The following is a 15725-nucleotide window of genomic DNA, read 5'->3' on the forward strand; positions in this document are numbered from 1 at the left end:
GAGATTCCATCTCACACCAACAAGGCTGGCATTAATCCAAAAAACACAAAATAATAAATGTTGGAGAGGCTGCGGAGAGATTGGAACTCATACACTGCTGGTGAGAATGTAAAATGGTACAACCACTTTGGAAATCTATCTGGCGTTTTCTTAAAAAGTTAGAAATAGAACTACCATTCAACCCAGAAATCCCACTCCTCGGAATATACCCTAGACAAATAAGAGCCTTCACACGAACAGATATATGCACACTCATGTTTAGTGCAGCTCTGTTTACAATAGCAAAAAGCTGGAAGCAACCAAGGTGTCCATCAACGGATGAATGGTTAAATAAATTGTGGTATATTCACACAGTGGAATACTACGCATCCATAAAGAACAGTGATGAATCTGTGAAACATTTCATAACATGGAGGAACATGGAAGGCATTATGCTGAGTGAAATTAGTCAGAGGCAAAAGGACAAATATTGTATAAGACCACTATTATAAGATCTTGAGAAACAGTATAAACTGAGAGGAACACATACTTTTGTGGATACGGGGTGGGGGGGGAGTGTGGGAGAAGGTTATTTACTGATTAGTTAGTAGATAAGAACTACTTTAGATGAAGGGAAGGACAATACTCAATATACGGAAGGTCAGCTCAAATGGACTGGACCAAAAGCAAAGAAGTTTGCAGGATAAACTGAATGCTTTAAAGGTCAGTGGAGCAATGGCAGGGGTTTGGGGACTATGGCTTAAGGGGACTTCTAAGTCAGTTGGCAAAATAATTCTATTATGAAAACATTCTGACATGGAGGAACCTGGAAGGCATTATGCTGAGCGAAATTAGTCAGAGGCAAAAGGACAAATATTGTATAAGACCACTATTATAAGATCTTGAGAAATAGTAAAAACTGAGAAGAACACATACTTTTCTGGTTACGAAGGGGGGAGGGAGGGAGGAAGGGAGACGGTTTTTTATTGATTAATCAGTACAAAAGAACTGCTTTAGGTGAAGGGAAAGACAACACTCAATACATGGAAGGGCAGCTCAATTGGACTGGACCAAAAGCAAAGAAGTTTCCGGGTTAAAATGAATGCTTCGAAGGTCAGCGGAGCAGGGGCGGGGGTTTGGGGAACATGATTTGAGGGGACTTCTAAGTCAATTGGCAAAAAAATTCTATTATGAAAACATTCTGCATCCCACTTTGAAATGTGGCGTCTGGGGTCTTAAATGCTAACAAGCGGCCATCTAAGATGCATCAATTGGTCTCAACCCACCTGGAGCAAAGGAAAATGAAGAACATCAAGGTCACACGACAACTAAGAGCCCAAGAGACAGAAAGGGCCACATGAACCAGAGACCTACATCATCCTGAGACCAGAAGAACTAGTTGGTGCCCAGCCACAATCGATGACTGCCCTGACAGGGAGCACAACAGAGAACTCCTGAGGGAACAGGAGATCAGTGGGATGCAGACCCCAAATTCTCATAAAAAGACCATACTTAATGTTCTGACTGAGACTAGAGGAATCCCGGCGGCCACGCTCCCCAGACCTTCTGTTGGCACAGGACGGGAACCATCCCCGATGACAACTCATCAGACATGAAAGGGACTGGTCAGCGGGTGGGAGAGAGATGCTGATGAAGAGTGAGCTAATTATATCAGGTGGTCACTTGAGAGTGTGTTGGCAACTCTTGTCTGGAGGGGGGATGGGAGGATAGAGAGAGAGGGAAGCTGGCAAAATTGTCACGAAAGGAGAGACTGAAAGGGCTGACTCAATAGGGGGAGACGAAGTGGGAGTACGGAGAAAGATGTATGTAAACTTATATGTGACAGACTGATTGGATTTGTAAATGTTCACTTGAAGCTTAATAAAAGTTAATAATAAAAAGAAAACATTCTGCATCCCACTTTGAAATGTGGCGTCTGGGGTCTTAAGTGCTAACAAGCGGCCATCTAAGATGCATCAATTCGTCTCAACCCACCTGGATCAAAGGAGAATGAAGAACACCAAGGTCACACAATAACTATGAGCCCAAGAGACAGAAAGAGCCACATGAACCAGAGACTTACATCATCCTGAGACCAGAAGAACTAGATGGTGCCCGGCCACAACTGATGACTGCCCTGACAGGGAGCACAACAGAGAACCCCTGAGGGAGCAGGAGATCAGTGGGATGCAGACCCCAAATTCTCATAAAAAGACCAGACTTAATGGTCTGACTGAGACTAGAGGAATCCCGGCGGTCATGGACCCCAAACCTTCTGTTGGCCCAGGATAGGAACCATTCCCAAAGACAACTCATCAGACATGGAAGAGACTGGACAATGGGTAAGAGAGAGATGCTAATGAAGAGTGAGCTACTTGTATCAGGTGGACACTTGAGACTGTGTTGGCATCTCCTGTCTGGAGGGGAGATAGGAGGGTAGAGAGGGTTAGAAACAGCAAAATTGTCACGAAAGGAGAGGCTGGAAGGGCTGACTCATTAGGAGGAGAGTAAGTGGGAGTATGGAGTAAGGTGTATATTAGCTTATTTGTGACAGACTGACTTGATTTGTAAACGTTCACTTAAAGCTCAATAAAAATTACTTAAAAAAAAAATTCATATGGAAGGGAAAGAGGCCCCACATAAATAAGGCATTACTGAAAAAGAACAAAGTAGGAGGCCTTACTTTACCTGATTTTAGAACCTATTATACCAGCACAGTAGTCAAAACAGCCTGGTACTGGTACAACAATAGATACATGGCCAAATGGAACAGAATTGAGAAGCCAGCCATAAATCCATCCACATATGAGCAGCTGATATTTGACAAAGGCCCCAAAACAGTTAAATGGGGAATAGTCAGTCTTTTTAACAAATGGTGCTGGCATAACTGGATATGCATCTGCAAAAAAATGAAACAAGACCCATACCTCACTCCATGCACAAAAACGAGCTCAAAATGGATCAAAGACCTAAATATAAAATCTAAAATGATAAAGATCATGGAAGAAAAAATAGGGGCAATGTTAGGCGCCCTAATACATGGCATAAACAGTATACAAAACATTATAAAGAATGTAGAAGAGAAACTAGAAAACTGGGAGCTCCTAAAAATCAGATGCCTATGCTCATCCAAAGACGTCACCAAAAGAGTAAAAAGACTACCTGCAGACTTGGAGAAACTTTTTAGCTATGACATTTCTGATCAAGGTCTCATCTCTAAAATCTACATGATACTGCAAAAACTCAGCCAAAAAAAGACAAATAACCCAATTAAAAAATGGGCAAAAGATATGAATAGACACTTCACTAAAGAAGACATTCAGGTAGCTAACAGATATATGAGGAAATGCTCACGAGCATTATCCATTAGAGAAATGCAGATCAAAACTACAATGAGATTTCGTCTCACTCCAACGAGGCTGGCATTAATCCAAAAAACACAAAATAATAAATGTTGGAGAGGCTGTGGAGAGATTGGAACACTTATACACTGCTGGTGGGAATATCAAATGGTACAATCACTTTGGAAATCAATTTGACACTTCCTTAAAAAGCTAGAAATAGAACTACCATACGACCCAGCAATCCCACTCCTTGGAATATATCCTAAATAAGAGCCTTTACACGAACAGATATATGCACTCCCACGTTTATTGTAGCACTGTTTACAACAGCAAAAAGATGGAAGCAACCAAGGTGCCCATCAAAGGTTGAATGGATAAATAAATTGTGGTATATTCACACAATGGAATACTATGCATCAATAAAGAACAGTGAGGAATCTGTGAAACATTTCATAACATGGAGGAACCTAGAAGGCATTATGCTGAGTGAAATTAGTCAGTTGCAAAAGAACAAATAATTGTACAAGACAACTATTATAAGAACTTGAGAAATAGTTTAAACTGAGAAGGAAACATTCTTTTCTGGTTATAAGGGGGGAGGGAGTGAGGGTTGGAGATGGGCATTCACTAAATAGTAGATAAGAACTACTTTAGGTGAAAGGAAAGACAGCACACAATACAGGGGAGGTCAGCACAATTGGACTAAACCAAAAGCAAAGAAGTTTCCTGAATAAACTGAATGCTTTGAAGGCCAGCGTAGGAGGGGCAGGGGTCTAGGGGACCATGGTTTCAGGGGATATCTAAGTCAATTGGCATAATAAAATCTATTAAGGAAACATTCTGCATCCCACTTTGAAGAGTGGCGTCTGGGGTCTTAAACGCTAGCAAGCAGCCATCTAAGAGGCATCAATTGATCTCAGCCCACCTGGATCAAAGGAGAATGAAGAACACCAAGGACACAAGGCGATTAGGAGCCCAAGAGACAGAAAGGCCCAGAGGAACCAGAGACTACATCATCCTGAGACCAGAAGAACTAGATGCTGCCCGGCTACAACCGATGACTGCCCTGACAGGGAACACAATGAAGAACCCCTGAGGGAGCAGGAGAGTAGTGGGATGCAGACCCCAAATTCTCATAAGACCAGACTTAATGGTCTGACTGAGACTGGAAGGACCCCAGTGGTCATGGCCCCCAGACCTTTTGCTGGCCCAGGACAAGAACCATTCCCAAAGCCAACTCTTCAGACAGGGATTGGACTGGACAATGGGTTGGAGAGGGATGCTGGAGGAGTGAGCTTCTTAGATCAGGTGGACACTTGAGACTATGTTGGCATCTCCTGCCTGGAGGGGAGATGAGAGGATGGAGGGGGTCAGAAGCTGGCGAAATGGACACGGAAAGAAAGAGTGGAGGGAGAGAACGGGCTGTCTCATTAGGGGAGTGTAATTGGGAGTGTGTAGCAAGGTGTATATGGGTTTTTGTGTGAGAGACTGACTTGATTTGTAAACTTTCAGTTAAAGCATAATAAAAATTATTTTAAAAAAAATAGTTTTTTCCACTGTTTATATCCAACCTTGCTGCAAAAGAGATATAAGGTAACCTGAAAGGATAGGTAATGCAAGAAAACCAGGGGAAGGAGAGTGTGTGTTTGTGTCTGAAGAGTAAAACCGGGAGAAAGGGAGAAGCAAATATATCTCAAAGGTAAAGAAATTACCGGATTTAATTGAATCTCAAGCAGCCAACGATACAAAATATCAGCTCTAAAAGAGATGCTGGAGTTTCAGTGTCTTCATCTCTACCTGTGTATGAACAATCACCTACGAATATTTCAAAAATTACAAATGCCTGAGTCCTGCCCTCAGAGATTCTAATACCATGGCTCTGGGTTGAGGTCCTGGCATGAGGGGTTTTGAAAAGCTTCTGGTCTGATGACCTGCCGCTAGGTAAGTTTACTCTCAGCCAGTGACTCAAAACTCTGGCTGATTAGAATCATCAGAAAGCTTTTCAAAAATCCTGAAGGGATCCAACCCAGACCTCAAGTCAGGCTTAAAAATCACATTTTCTAAAATTGGACCTGGGCATCAGGAAAAGCTACCCCAGTGATAATGTTTCTAAATCATCTTTGATTCCAAAGACCTTCCCTGTTTATCATCTTGTTTTCTATCTTAAATTTGAAAAATAAATACAAATTATCACAAAAACTGATTCTTTGCCAATCAATTCTATTGAAGAAAAGAAAAATTCTCTGTGTATCAAAAGTAGTGTTAGCATTTTACCTGAACTGTACAAACAATACAACTAACATAAAATAAGAATGAAATTAACTATTGAAATGTATTCTTTCTTTCCTCTGAAACACTGATTCCAAAGTTTTTCAAAGGTTAAACCACCTTCAGTTATAAATAAATAAAACGTAATGGTTTACAAAATGGTTTAAATTCTTAATATTTTTATTCAATAAAAAGGAAAATATCTGCACTACATAAAAGTAGAAAATACTTAAATTCCCACTACAAGGACGTTGAAAGGGGTGTTTTTTTGTCTTATTCCACCTCACGTCACCGCCACACCTCAATAAAAATTACTTCAGTGTATGATAATCAGTTACCACTCTTTTATCCACTTTCCAACTTTCAAAAACATACTATTTTCTCTTTGATATTCTTCTTTGTGTGTTTATAACATTGTTATTGCTTTATTCAAATTTTCATGAAATGTATGAAGGAAGAGAGATAAGCATTAACGTTTGGTTTTCCACCTTGAACTAGAAGTCCTTTACTTTCTTCAAACCCTCTTTTCTCTTGTCTCCCATTGTACTTTTGGTTTCCCTTTGGCATTCTCAGGCTCCTCCTCTTCCTTTATCTGTTTCTTAAATGTTGGTTTTCCTTACCATCATGTCTTAGGCTTTATTACATTGTTCCTGTTCATGATCTCTTTGGGTGAGTTATCTATTTCCATGGGTCCATCTCTATGCTATTAAAAGCCCAGAACTCTTCCTTGTGATCTAGATTTCCATATGCAATTGGCTATTAGATGTCTTCACCTGGATGATTTGCAGGGACTTCACGCCCCTCATGTTTAAAACAAAACATAGTTTCTTCCCTCCTTTGTTCCCTATCTCCTTGAATGGTACCATCACCAATGATTTTCTCAAGTCATTCTTGACTTCATACCTTCTTTCCCTACCCCAAATGTGGTCTATTTGCTACTTCAAATGTGGTCTGTGGACCAGCAGCATCAGCATTACCCAAGAGCATGTTACAAATGCAAGTTCTTGGACTCCGGCCAGACCTACTAAACCAGTATCTGAGGGAGTAAAAAAAAAAAAAAAAACCAAACTCATTGCAAAAAGTCAATTCTGACTCATAGCAACCCTATAGGACAGAGTAGAACTGTCCCATAGGATTTCCAGGGCTGTAATCCTTATGAAAGGAGCCCTGGTGGCACAGTGGTTAAGCACTCGGCTGCTAACTGAAAGGTTCACATCCGAACCCACCAGCTGCTCTGCAGGAGAAAGATGTAGCAATCTGCTTCCATAAAGATTATAGCCTTGGAAACCCTATGGAGCAGTTCTACTCTGTCCTATAGGGTCGCTAGGAATCTGAATTAACTCAATGGCAACAGGTTTGGTTTGGTTTACGCATGTGGTTTTAATTCCATTTGGGAATGTGGTCATAATTCCATTTGTAATGCTTCTTCATTATGTTAATGAGGCAGTATTAATATAGGATACGTCTTATATCAATCTTTTTTGAGATATAAAAGAGCAGATTAAGCACGCAAGCAAGCACAAAAGGAGCGGAAGATGATCACCAAAGAACCTAGGAAAAGAAGCTGAAAAGAGACAAGGACCTTCCCCAAAAGAGGATAGAGAAAGAGAGAAAGAGCCTTCCCCTAGAGCTGGCACCCAGAATTCAGACTTCTAACATCCTAAACTGTGAGAAAATAATTTTTTGTTTGTTAAAGGCACCCACTTGCAGTATTTCTGTTATAGCAACACTAGATATCCCCCAAATCCTCTAGATTGGGAATAAATATCTTGTTTAGTAGTCTTTGTGGCAGCCCTAGTGAACGAAGGCTACTGGAAAATGCTAAAAAAGAACGTACTATGACATTTCACTTTAGAATTACCAAGTTTAATCTAACAATTATTGTTTTACTATAAGCTATGAGAATACGTACCTCTTTGATATCTACTCCACTTGCCATTTTGTTAAACTATTCTGTTTCTGCAAATTGTACACTTGAGGTCTCATTATTCTTTTGTTTCTCATAACTCAGAGTCATATTATTTATCCTTGAACTGAAATAAATAAAGAAGGGGTTCTCTTGTTTCAAACTGCAACCCAACTCCTCCTTCACGAATGCATGCTGAATTGATTCCACATTCCTCATTACACTCTGACAAATAACTCATCACAGAGTCCAAAGCCATATAAGCACTTGGATCGGTGGGGCCTATAGTTAAGACCTATTTTGTTGGAGCAAACCTCATTTCCATGAAACAGCACCCAAACCACTGTTTCTTTCCCTTCTCTCTCCCATCATTTCACTTACAACTGAGTCCCTCCCTTGTGAGCTTTATAATGACATCAGACATGGGTACAACATGAAGAGTCTAATTGCTGAATTGTTTTACAAAACTAGGAAGGCTTAGATGACTTTTCTTAAGAATTCAATCTACTACTTATTACTTACAGAACGTCCCTGATTTATAATGCATTCGAGTTACCATGAACTGCACTTACAAGTGTCCATTTTTTTATGATTTCTCTATTTTTATGTATGTATTTATTAAAATATATCTGTAAGTTTATATGTAATGTTTCCAACCCCCAAAGACAAATAAAGATAAGATTTATAAAGATACTGATAATAAAGGCAATAATAATGAAAGCTCAAACAAAAAATGAGGTATTTGACGTACATCAGAACAGACTTAGGATGGAGCTATCAGAATGGAACTCCGTTTTAAGTTGGGGACTACCTGTATGTGAAAAATCACTAGATTCCAAGTTTTTCCATTTCTAATTCTATAACAGCTGTTAAGAGAGGTGGCATTTGCCAGTATCCTTCATACATTCTGTATGAAATACCAGCTGGGATGTCCCTTAGTCGCAATCCAGTAAAACAAGTTTTAGAGCAGGAGTCACAATATTGATTGCATTCCTCGGGACCTTCACACAATAACTCAACCATTCAAGGTCTAAATTTTCCTATATGTAAAAGACAGACAGGTTTCCTTCAGGCCTAAAATTCTGTACACAATGGTAGTTTAAAAAAAAAAAGAGAGAGAGAATAAAGAAAGGGTCAAGCTCCATATATCTTACCTACCCATTTTCAGCTGCACTAACAACATAGGGCTGTTTTGAGAAGTCCCTTGCTCTTGCCAAACATGTTACTGGAGCCGAATGACCAAAGAGAAGTTCTTTAGCTGAAATCTGGAAATGATAACAGTAAGCATTTAAACAACTATAAACTGTTTTTCGTTGAAGAATATACATATTACATTATATAGTATTTATAATTCTGACTAGGAAACCCTTTTATATTATGTTTTTGCAAATATATAATGGAAACTGATATATGGCATATCAAAATCCATGGAATAATAAACTTCTAGGTAAGGAATTGTGTTACACACATTTTTTTGTTTGTTTTTGGTTTTGTATCCAACGTAAAACATAGATAATTGCTAGACCTGTTTTACAACATCTAAGTTTTGAATACAAATAAGTCAGTGTTGATGCTTATTATGCACAAAAGGTCCCCCAAACGATAGGAGCATATTAATACACAAATTTCAGAATCCAAAAATGAGTTTACAAAATAAGACAAGAGAAAATATTACTTTTTGTAACGATTATAATACCTTATTTGGCTTTCTATTCCAGAAATTCCAAAATTAACTTTTTAACATTAAAGAAAAAAATTTTAACTAAGCTAAGATTTAAAATACCAATGTTTTTCTCCCATATGTGAATTAAAAAAAAAAAAATTATACTGAAAGCTAATTCTTCCATTATCTCAGGTAGAAAGAAGTCTGCTCCTCATTATTTAGTAAAACAAGAATATAAAAACAAATACAAAACGGAAAACATAAAAGATCCCTTCAAATGGAGAAGGAATCGTCAATGTAGGACTAAATTCTAACTTAAATGCCAAAAAAAAATTTTGTGGATAGTAAAAATCTATTTTCCAAGTGAAATAATATTCACTATTTTTATTTCTGAATTATACAAATATACATGTAGATAACCCAACCATATCAATGAGGACAAATTTTTCATGGTGTAATGTGTTGTCTAGATTCATATTATTTCTATCATAAACAGAAATATTTCTTTAAAAGATCTCTTGTCAGATAAATTTTTAGTGCTACAAAGAGGGTTTGTGTAGCTTATTAGAATCACTTATGACCCAATACTGACTCTGCCTTTTTCCCAGGAAATCCAAAGATTCCACCTCAGAAAACAGCATAAAATATTTTTCCCATTATAACCGTTGGAGTTCATACCCTTATGAATTCAACCCCTAAAATATAACAGTCCAAATTGAGCAATGAATCAGGGCATTCCTCCTCCAGAGGAAATCCACTGTAGACAAAATATCAGAGCGGAACTGTATTGTCTTTTACATGAAGGACTCATTCTGCTTTTAAGCTCCCACATATACTTGAACAAACCACAACATTTCACTATAATCTCCTCATTTTATCCCTGAACTCCCATGAATAATAATAATAATAATTCTACAGAGCCAACATGGCACTCTAGACAGACACTTGATGCCATCCCTCTGAAACAATGACCCAAAAAACTAAATAAAACAGATATAAACATCAATCCTGGAACCCTAAGCATCAAATGAAGGGATAAAGAACTAGATCAAACACCAAATGGAAGAAGAAACTGAAGGAAAACAGAGAACAAAGAGAGATGTGGACTAGAGGTCCCCTGCCAACTAACATAGCACAGTGTCGTCATCTTGGAACACAGCCAGCAACAACCCCAGACAGGGAGCATGAGATGGCAACAGTGACAGAAGACCTGGTAACCAGAGAAACACATTTGCCCACTCTTCATCCTTCTACCCTATATGACACCCCCACTCCTTCCTAATGGGCCATGCTACACCACTCAGCTAGAGAACTACCAGCTCATCATCACCCCAGGTGCACCCCACCCCTAGAATCAGGCTCCTGCCAAGCCATTTATGTCTTCCTTCCTCTTCTCATTTTTCTTTCTCCCTCTCACCTAGCCCTTATGCCACCTGCACCCCTTCCCAACAGGCCATGTCACGCCACTCTACTAGACAGCTTATCGGCCCACCATCACCCCAGGTCAGCCTCGCTCCCACCTGCTGGCCTCTACTGCACCAATTCTTCCCTTTCTTCCTATTCCCTCCCCCTCACAACTAGCCATGGACACCACCTCTACGCCTTTCCACAGAGCCACACTGCAATGCCATGGGTAGAAAGCTATCAGTCCACCATCAGCCCAGGTTCCATCCACCCTCACCTGCTGGCTCCCACTGTGCAAGGTTTTTTTTTCCTCTTTCTTCCTCCCACCTAGCCACATACACCACCTCCGCCACTTCCCGCCAGCCAGCAGGTCTGCCCCACCCCCACCCACTGGCTACCCAATTTTTTTCTTTCTGTCACCTTCTTCCCCCCACACAACGGAATACTACACAAAGATACAGAACAAAGATGAATCCGTGAAACATCTCATCACATGGATGAATCTGGAGGGCATTATGCTGAATGAAATAAGTCAATCATAAAAGTACAAATACTATGTGAGACCACTATTATAATAACTCAAGAAAAGGTTTAAACATAGAAAAAAACAATCTTGGTGGTTACTAGGGAAGAGAGTGATGGGGAGGGGAAATCATTAACTAGATAGTAGACAAGTTGTAACTTTGGTGAAGGGAAAGACAACATGCAATATAGGGGAAGTCAGCACACCTTGAACAAGGCAAAATCACAGAAGCTTCCTAGACACTTCCAAACACCTTGAGGGACCGAGTTACCAGGGCTGAGGGCTAGAGATTGTGGTCTCAGGCAACATTTGGTCAACTGGCATAACACAGTGCATAAAGAAAATGTTTTCCATTCTACTTTGTGAGTAACATCTGGGGTCTTAAAAGCTTGCCAGTGAGCCATCTAAGATGCGTCTATTGGTTCCATCCCATCTAGAGCAAAGGAGAATGAAGGAAACCAAAGATACAAGGAAAATATTAATCCAAAGGACTAATGGACCACATGAACCACAGCCTCCACCAGCCTGAGTACAGAAGAACGAGATGGTGCCTGGCTACCACCATTGACTGCTCTGACAGGGATCACAATAAAGGGTCCTGGACAGAGCAGGAGAAAAAGGTAGAGCAAAATTCTAATTCACAAAGAGACCATACTTACTGGTCTGACAGAGACTGCGCAAACCCCAGAAACTGTGACCCCCAGACACCCTGCTAACTCAGAACTGAAGCCACTCCCAAAATCAGCCTTTCAGCCAAAGATTAGACAGGCCTGTAAAACAAACAATAACACATATGAGGAGCATGCTTCTTAGTTCAATGAAGTACACCAGACCAAATGGGAAACACCTGCCCAAAAGCAAAGATGAAAAGGCAGGAAGAGACAAGAAAACTGGACGAATGTATGTGGAGAACCCACAGCAGAAAGGGAAAGGGAGAGAGTGCTGATACATTGCAAAGACTGCAACCAATGCCACAAAACAATTTGTGTATAAGTTGTTCAATGAAAAACTAATTTTACACTGTAAACTTTTCACATAAAACATAAAAGATGGTCTCAGGCAGAGCTATAGAAAAATACAGAACAAAATTCTAACTCACAAGAAAAGACCAGACTTAACTGGTCTGACAGAGATTGGAGAAACCCCAAGAGTATGGTCCTCGGACACCCCTTTTATCTCAGTACCGAAGTCACTTCTGAGGTTCACCCCTTAGCCAAAGATTAGACAGTCCCATAAAACATACAATAAATAATACATGTAACTCAACCATGTATACAAAATTAAATGAGCACACTAGCCCAGTGGCAAGGATGAAAAGACAGGCGGGGACAGGAAGCTGGATGAATGGAAATGGGAACCAAAGGTCAAGAAGGGGAGACTGTTGACACATCACCGGGTTGGCAACCAATGTCACAAAACAATATGCGTATTAACTGCTTAATGAAAAACTAATTTGCTCTGTAAACCTTCATCTAAAGTACAATAATAAAAAAAATTCTACAATCACAGCTGGTCATTGTCATCATGTAATCCAGGAGAACTTTAATTCTGTTCATGGCCTCTGCTCTATGAAGCATTATTCCCCTAGTATTACCCCAGGAACTTCTAACAACACAAAGGAGAAAGGAAAAAGGATACACAACTTGATAAGCATCTACCATATTCCAGGCACTGGTGCAACCCTCCATAGACAGTGTTTCAATCTCCACTTCACAGGTGAGGAAATCAAGGCCCAAAGACTATAAGACCTTTGCCCAATATCACAGAGTTGGTAAGCACCAAGGCTGGAATTTGACCTAGGTGTCCATTCTTTCTCTCTACACAACGTTGCTATTCCTCATTTTGTCACTGTTGTATTAGACAGGTGGAAAAATAGAACATAGTAATACTAAGGGAATATATCTAAAAGGATATTGTTATGAATTGAATTGTATCCCTTAAAAATGTGTGTCAATTTGACTAGGCCATGGTTCCCAATATTGCGTGATTGTCTACCATTTTGTCATCTGGTGTGATTTTCCTACATGTTGTAAATCCTACCTCTTGTGGTACAGTGGTTAAGAGCTCAGCTGCTAACCAAAAGGTCAGCAGTTCGAATCTACCAGCCGCTCCTGTCCTGAGTCAGAATTAACTAGATGGCAAAGGGTTTTTTCTTTGGGGGGAGGTTTATGATGTGAATGAGGCAGAATTAGAGGCAGTTATGTTAGTAAGGCAGGACTCAATCTACAAGACTAGGTTATATCTTGAGTCAATCTCTTCTGAGATATAAAAGAAAGAAGCGAGCAGAGAGACAGGGAGCCTCATACTACCAAGAAAGCAGCACCACGAACAGAGTGCATCCTTTGGACCCAGAATTCCTGTGCTGAGAAGCTCCTAGACCAAGGGAAGATTGATGACAAGGACCTTTCTCCAGAGCTGACAGAGAGAAACCCTTCCCCTGGAGCTGGCACCCTGAATTTGGACTTCTAGCCGCCTAGTCTGCAAAGAGAATAAATTTCTCTTTGTTAAGGCCATCCACTTGTGGTATTTCTGTTACAGAAGCTCTAGATAACTAAGACAGATATTTACCTCACCTTTCTCTATGCTTAAAAGTACGATAAATAGCAGCAATCAATATTACAAAACAAAAAGCACTTCCAAATGAGAAATTTCATAGCACGGGACTTGGAGAGGCTCCTCGCTGGCAGACTCCACAAAGTTCTGGGGAAGCTGGAGGGCTATGCAACTCAGACCTGAACTTGGAGGCAGCTCGCATAAACCAAAGCCTGTGATGGGAAGCCCTGGAAAGGGAGACACTCATTGTCTAGCTCCCCTGCACCTTACCATCATACCACCCATGAGGAGATATGTACCCAATCCCCTACTGAATACCTGAACACTCCAAGATATCCAGAAGTTAAATCACTGTTTTTTTCCCTCTCCCTAAGACTTGGAATTGACTTGATAGAACCTAACAACAACTTGTACTCCCTAATCCCTTCTACTTCCTATACAAATAAATAACATCGCCATCCTACCAGCACACACAGCACCCAAGACCCAAATCTGGAAGGTATTCTTGACTGTTCCCTCTCCTTTAATCCACATCCAACCAGTTGGTAAGTTCTAACTACTGTCTTTTCATAAGATCTCTCAGTTTTCATCTCTCCTTTATCCCCACTGCCATTGATTTGGTTTACACTGAAAGACTTTCTTGACTTAATACTATAGAAGCTTCCTACCTCCAATGTAAAAACTAAAACTGTCTGTTAACATTGCCAAATGTTTCCTTGGGGGCAAAATTGCCCTTCATTGAAAACTACTGTTCACCCCATGCAAAAGGCTTGCTCCAAAGAGAAGCAGGGCATAACTTCCCCACTGAAGATGCCGTGCAGATAACTTTCTATTTTGCGTATGCTACACCTTGAATTATGACATTGCTGCACGGCATTACCCTGCCCTTCCCCTCTACTACACTGCAACCTCCTGGGCAGCCAGCATCAGTTCTTAATCAGTTTTGAACTCAGGTACCTAGCAAACTGACTAACTTCTAATATGCATTCAAAAAGTACATGATGAACAAATGTTGAAAAAATATCAGGAACACATACAGAAAAGATACAGATGCTAGGATTCCAAATTTCTTAAGCTTATACCCACCTATATATTTACAAGACAACCACTCTACCCAGAAAACACCATCCTTCAATATTAAAAAGAGTAGCTAGATATTTTAAGCCATTTAGGAATCTGAGTTTAAACTATAACACAAAATAAATGTGAGGAGAACCATCTTCAAAGCACAAATGTTGTAACATATCAATTCCTTATTAAGGAATCTTCATAAACAATGAAATGAGCTGGTCTGCTATGCAGTTCTTGACAGTCCTGTAGTAGAACTGCTTAGTGATGGGAGATGTTAATTAATTACACTGTAAAACAGAATTACAATTGTTAATTTAGGTTTTAAAGTGACAAACTTTAAAGGCTAAAAGTAGTCTTTGATGTTTAAAAGGCTTCTTCATGAGGGCAGTATACTTTAAGTACTTCGTTAGTTTAAGTGTGCAGACTGGGTCTAGAGGCTGCTAGAGTTAAGCAAATATCTATTCGAATATGTTAAATGTTTATGACTTGGGACAGGGACAATTAATTGCTAATCAATGGGCCAAATCCTAGGTGAGGTCAGGTTCTGAAATAAAGGAATGACAACAGTATATTGAATTTAGAGCTTTTTGATGCAATCTGTAAAAATCACAGGCTGCACAGACTAAAAGAATAGCAAGAAGGCCAAACAGACAGAAACACCCAGATAATTAAGGTATTACTCATTTAGCTAATAGTGGTTTTCAAGGGTGCCCTTTGTTTAGATTAATGAGCCATAATTTTCAGAATTATACTTACATGTCTGTAGGTCAAGTACTTAAACATATAATTCAGGATATAAAAAAGTAAAACTCAGCATAGCTTAAAGGGTAATAACACTTAGCTAGTAGCAATATTGTTAATATCATTTTCAAATGTGATTTTGATCCAGCATATAATACTTTTTTTTTCCTAAATGTAGAAGTAAAATCAATTTATTACTTCAGTAAGCATCTTTTTTAACAATCATGCAAACCTTTCACTGAAACGGTAGGTATAAGCAGCTGTGTTTGTTTT

The 15725-nt window shown here is 39.7% G+C and overlaps 1 protein-coding gene across 8 annotated transcripts in view; it reads right to left on the reverse strand.

Annotated features, from left to right (window-relative positions):
- WDR72 (WD repeat domain 72) overlaps positions 1-15725 on the reverse strand; it is a 970312-nt gene that overhangs the window by 479392 nt on the left and 475195 nt on the right. For 5 of the 8 annotated variants that reach the window (XM_049903399.1, XM_049903401.1, XM_049903400.1 and 2 more), the window contains exon 3: positions 8656-8762. The exons of 1 other annotated variant lie outside the window; for it this stretch is intronic. In XM_049903399.1, the coding sequence (XP_049759356.1) occupies positions 8656-8762 (107 nt within the window). Of the gene's footprint in view, positions 1-7503; positions 7625-8651; positions 8763-15725 lie in introns of those variants that run through there. 2 more of the 8 variants (XM_049903403.1, XM_049903402.1) reach the window with 2 other exon arrangements.

Source organism: Elephas maximus, chromosome 12, assembly GCF_024166365.1.
Source record: "Elephas maximus indicus isolate mEleMax1 chromosome 12, mEleMax1 primary haplotype, whole genome shotgun sequence".
Taxonomy (NCBI): domain Eukaryota; kingdom Metazoa; phylum Chordata; class Mammalia; order Proboscidea; family Elephantidae; genus Elephas; species Elephas maximus.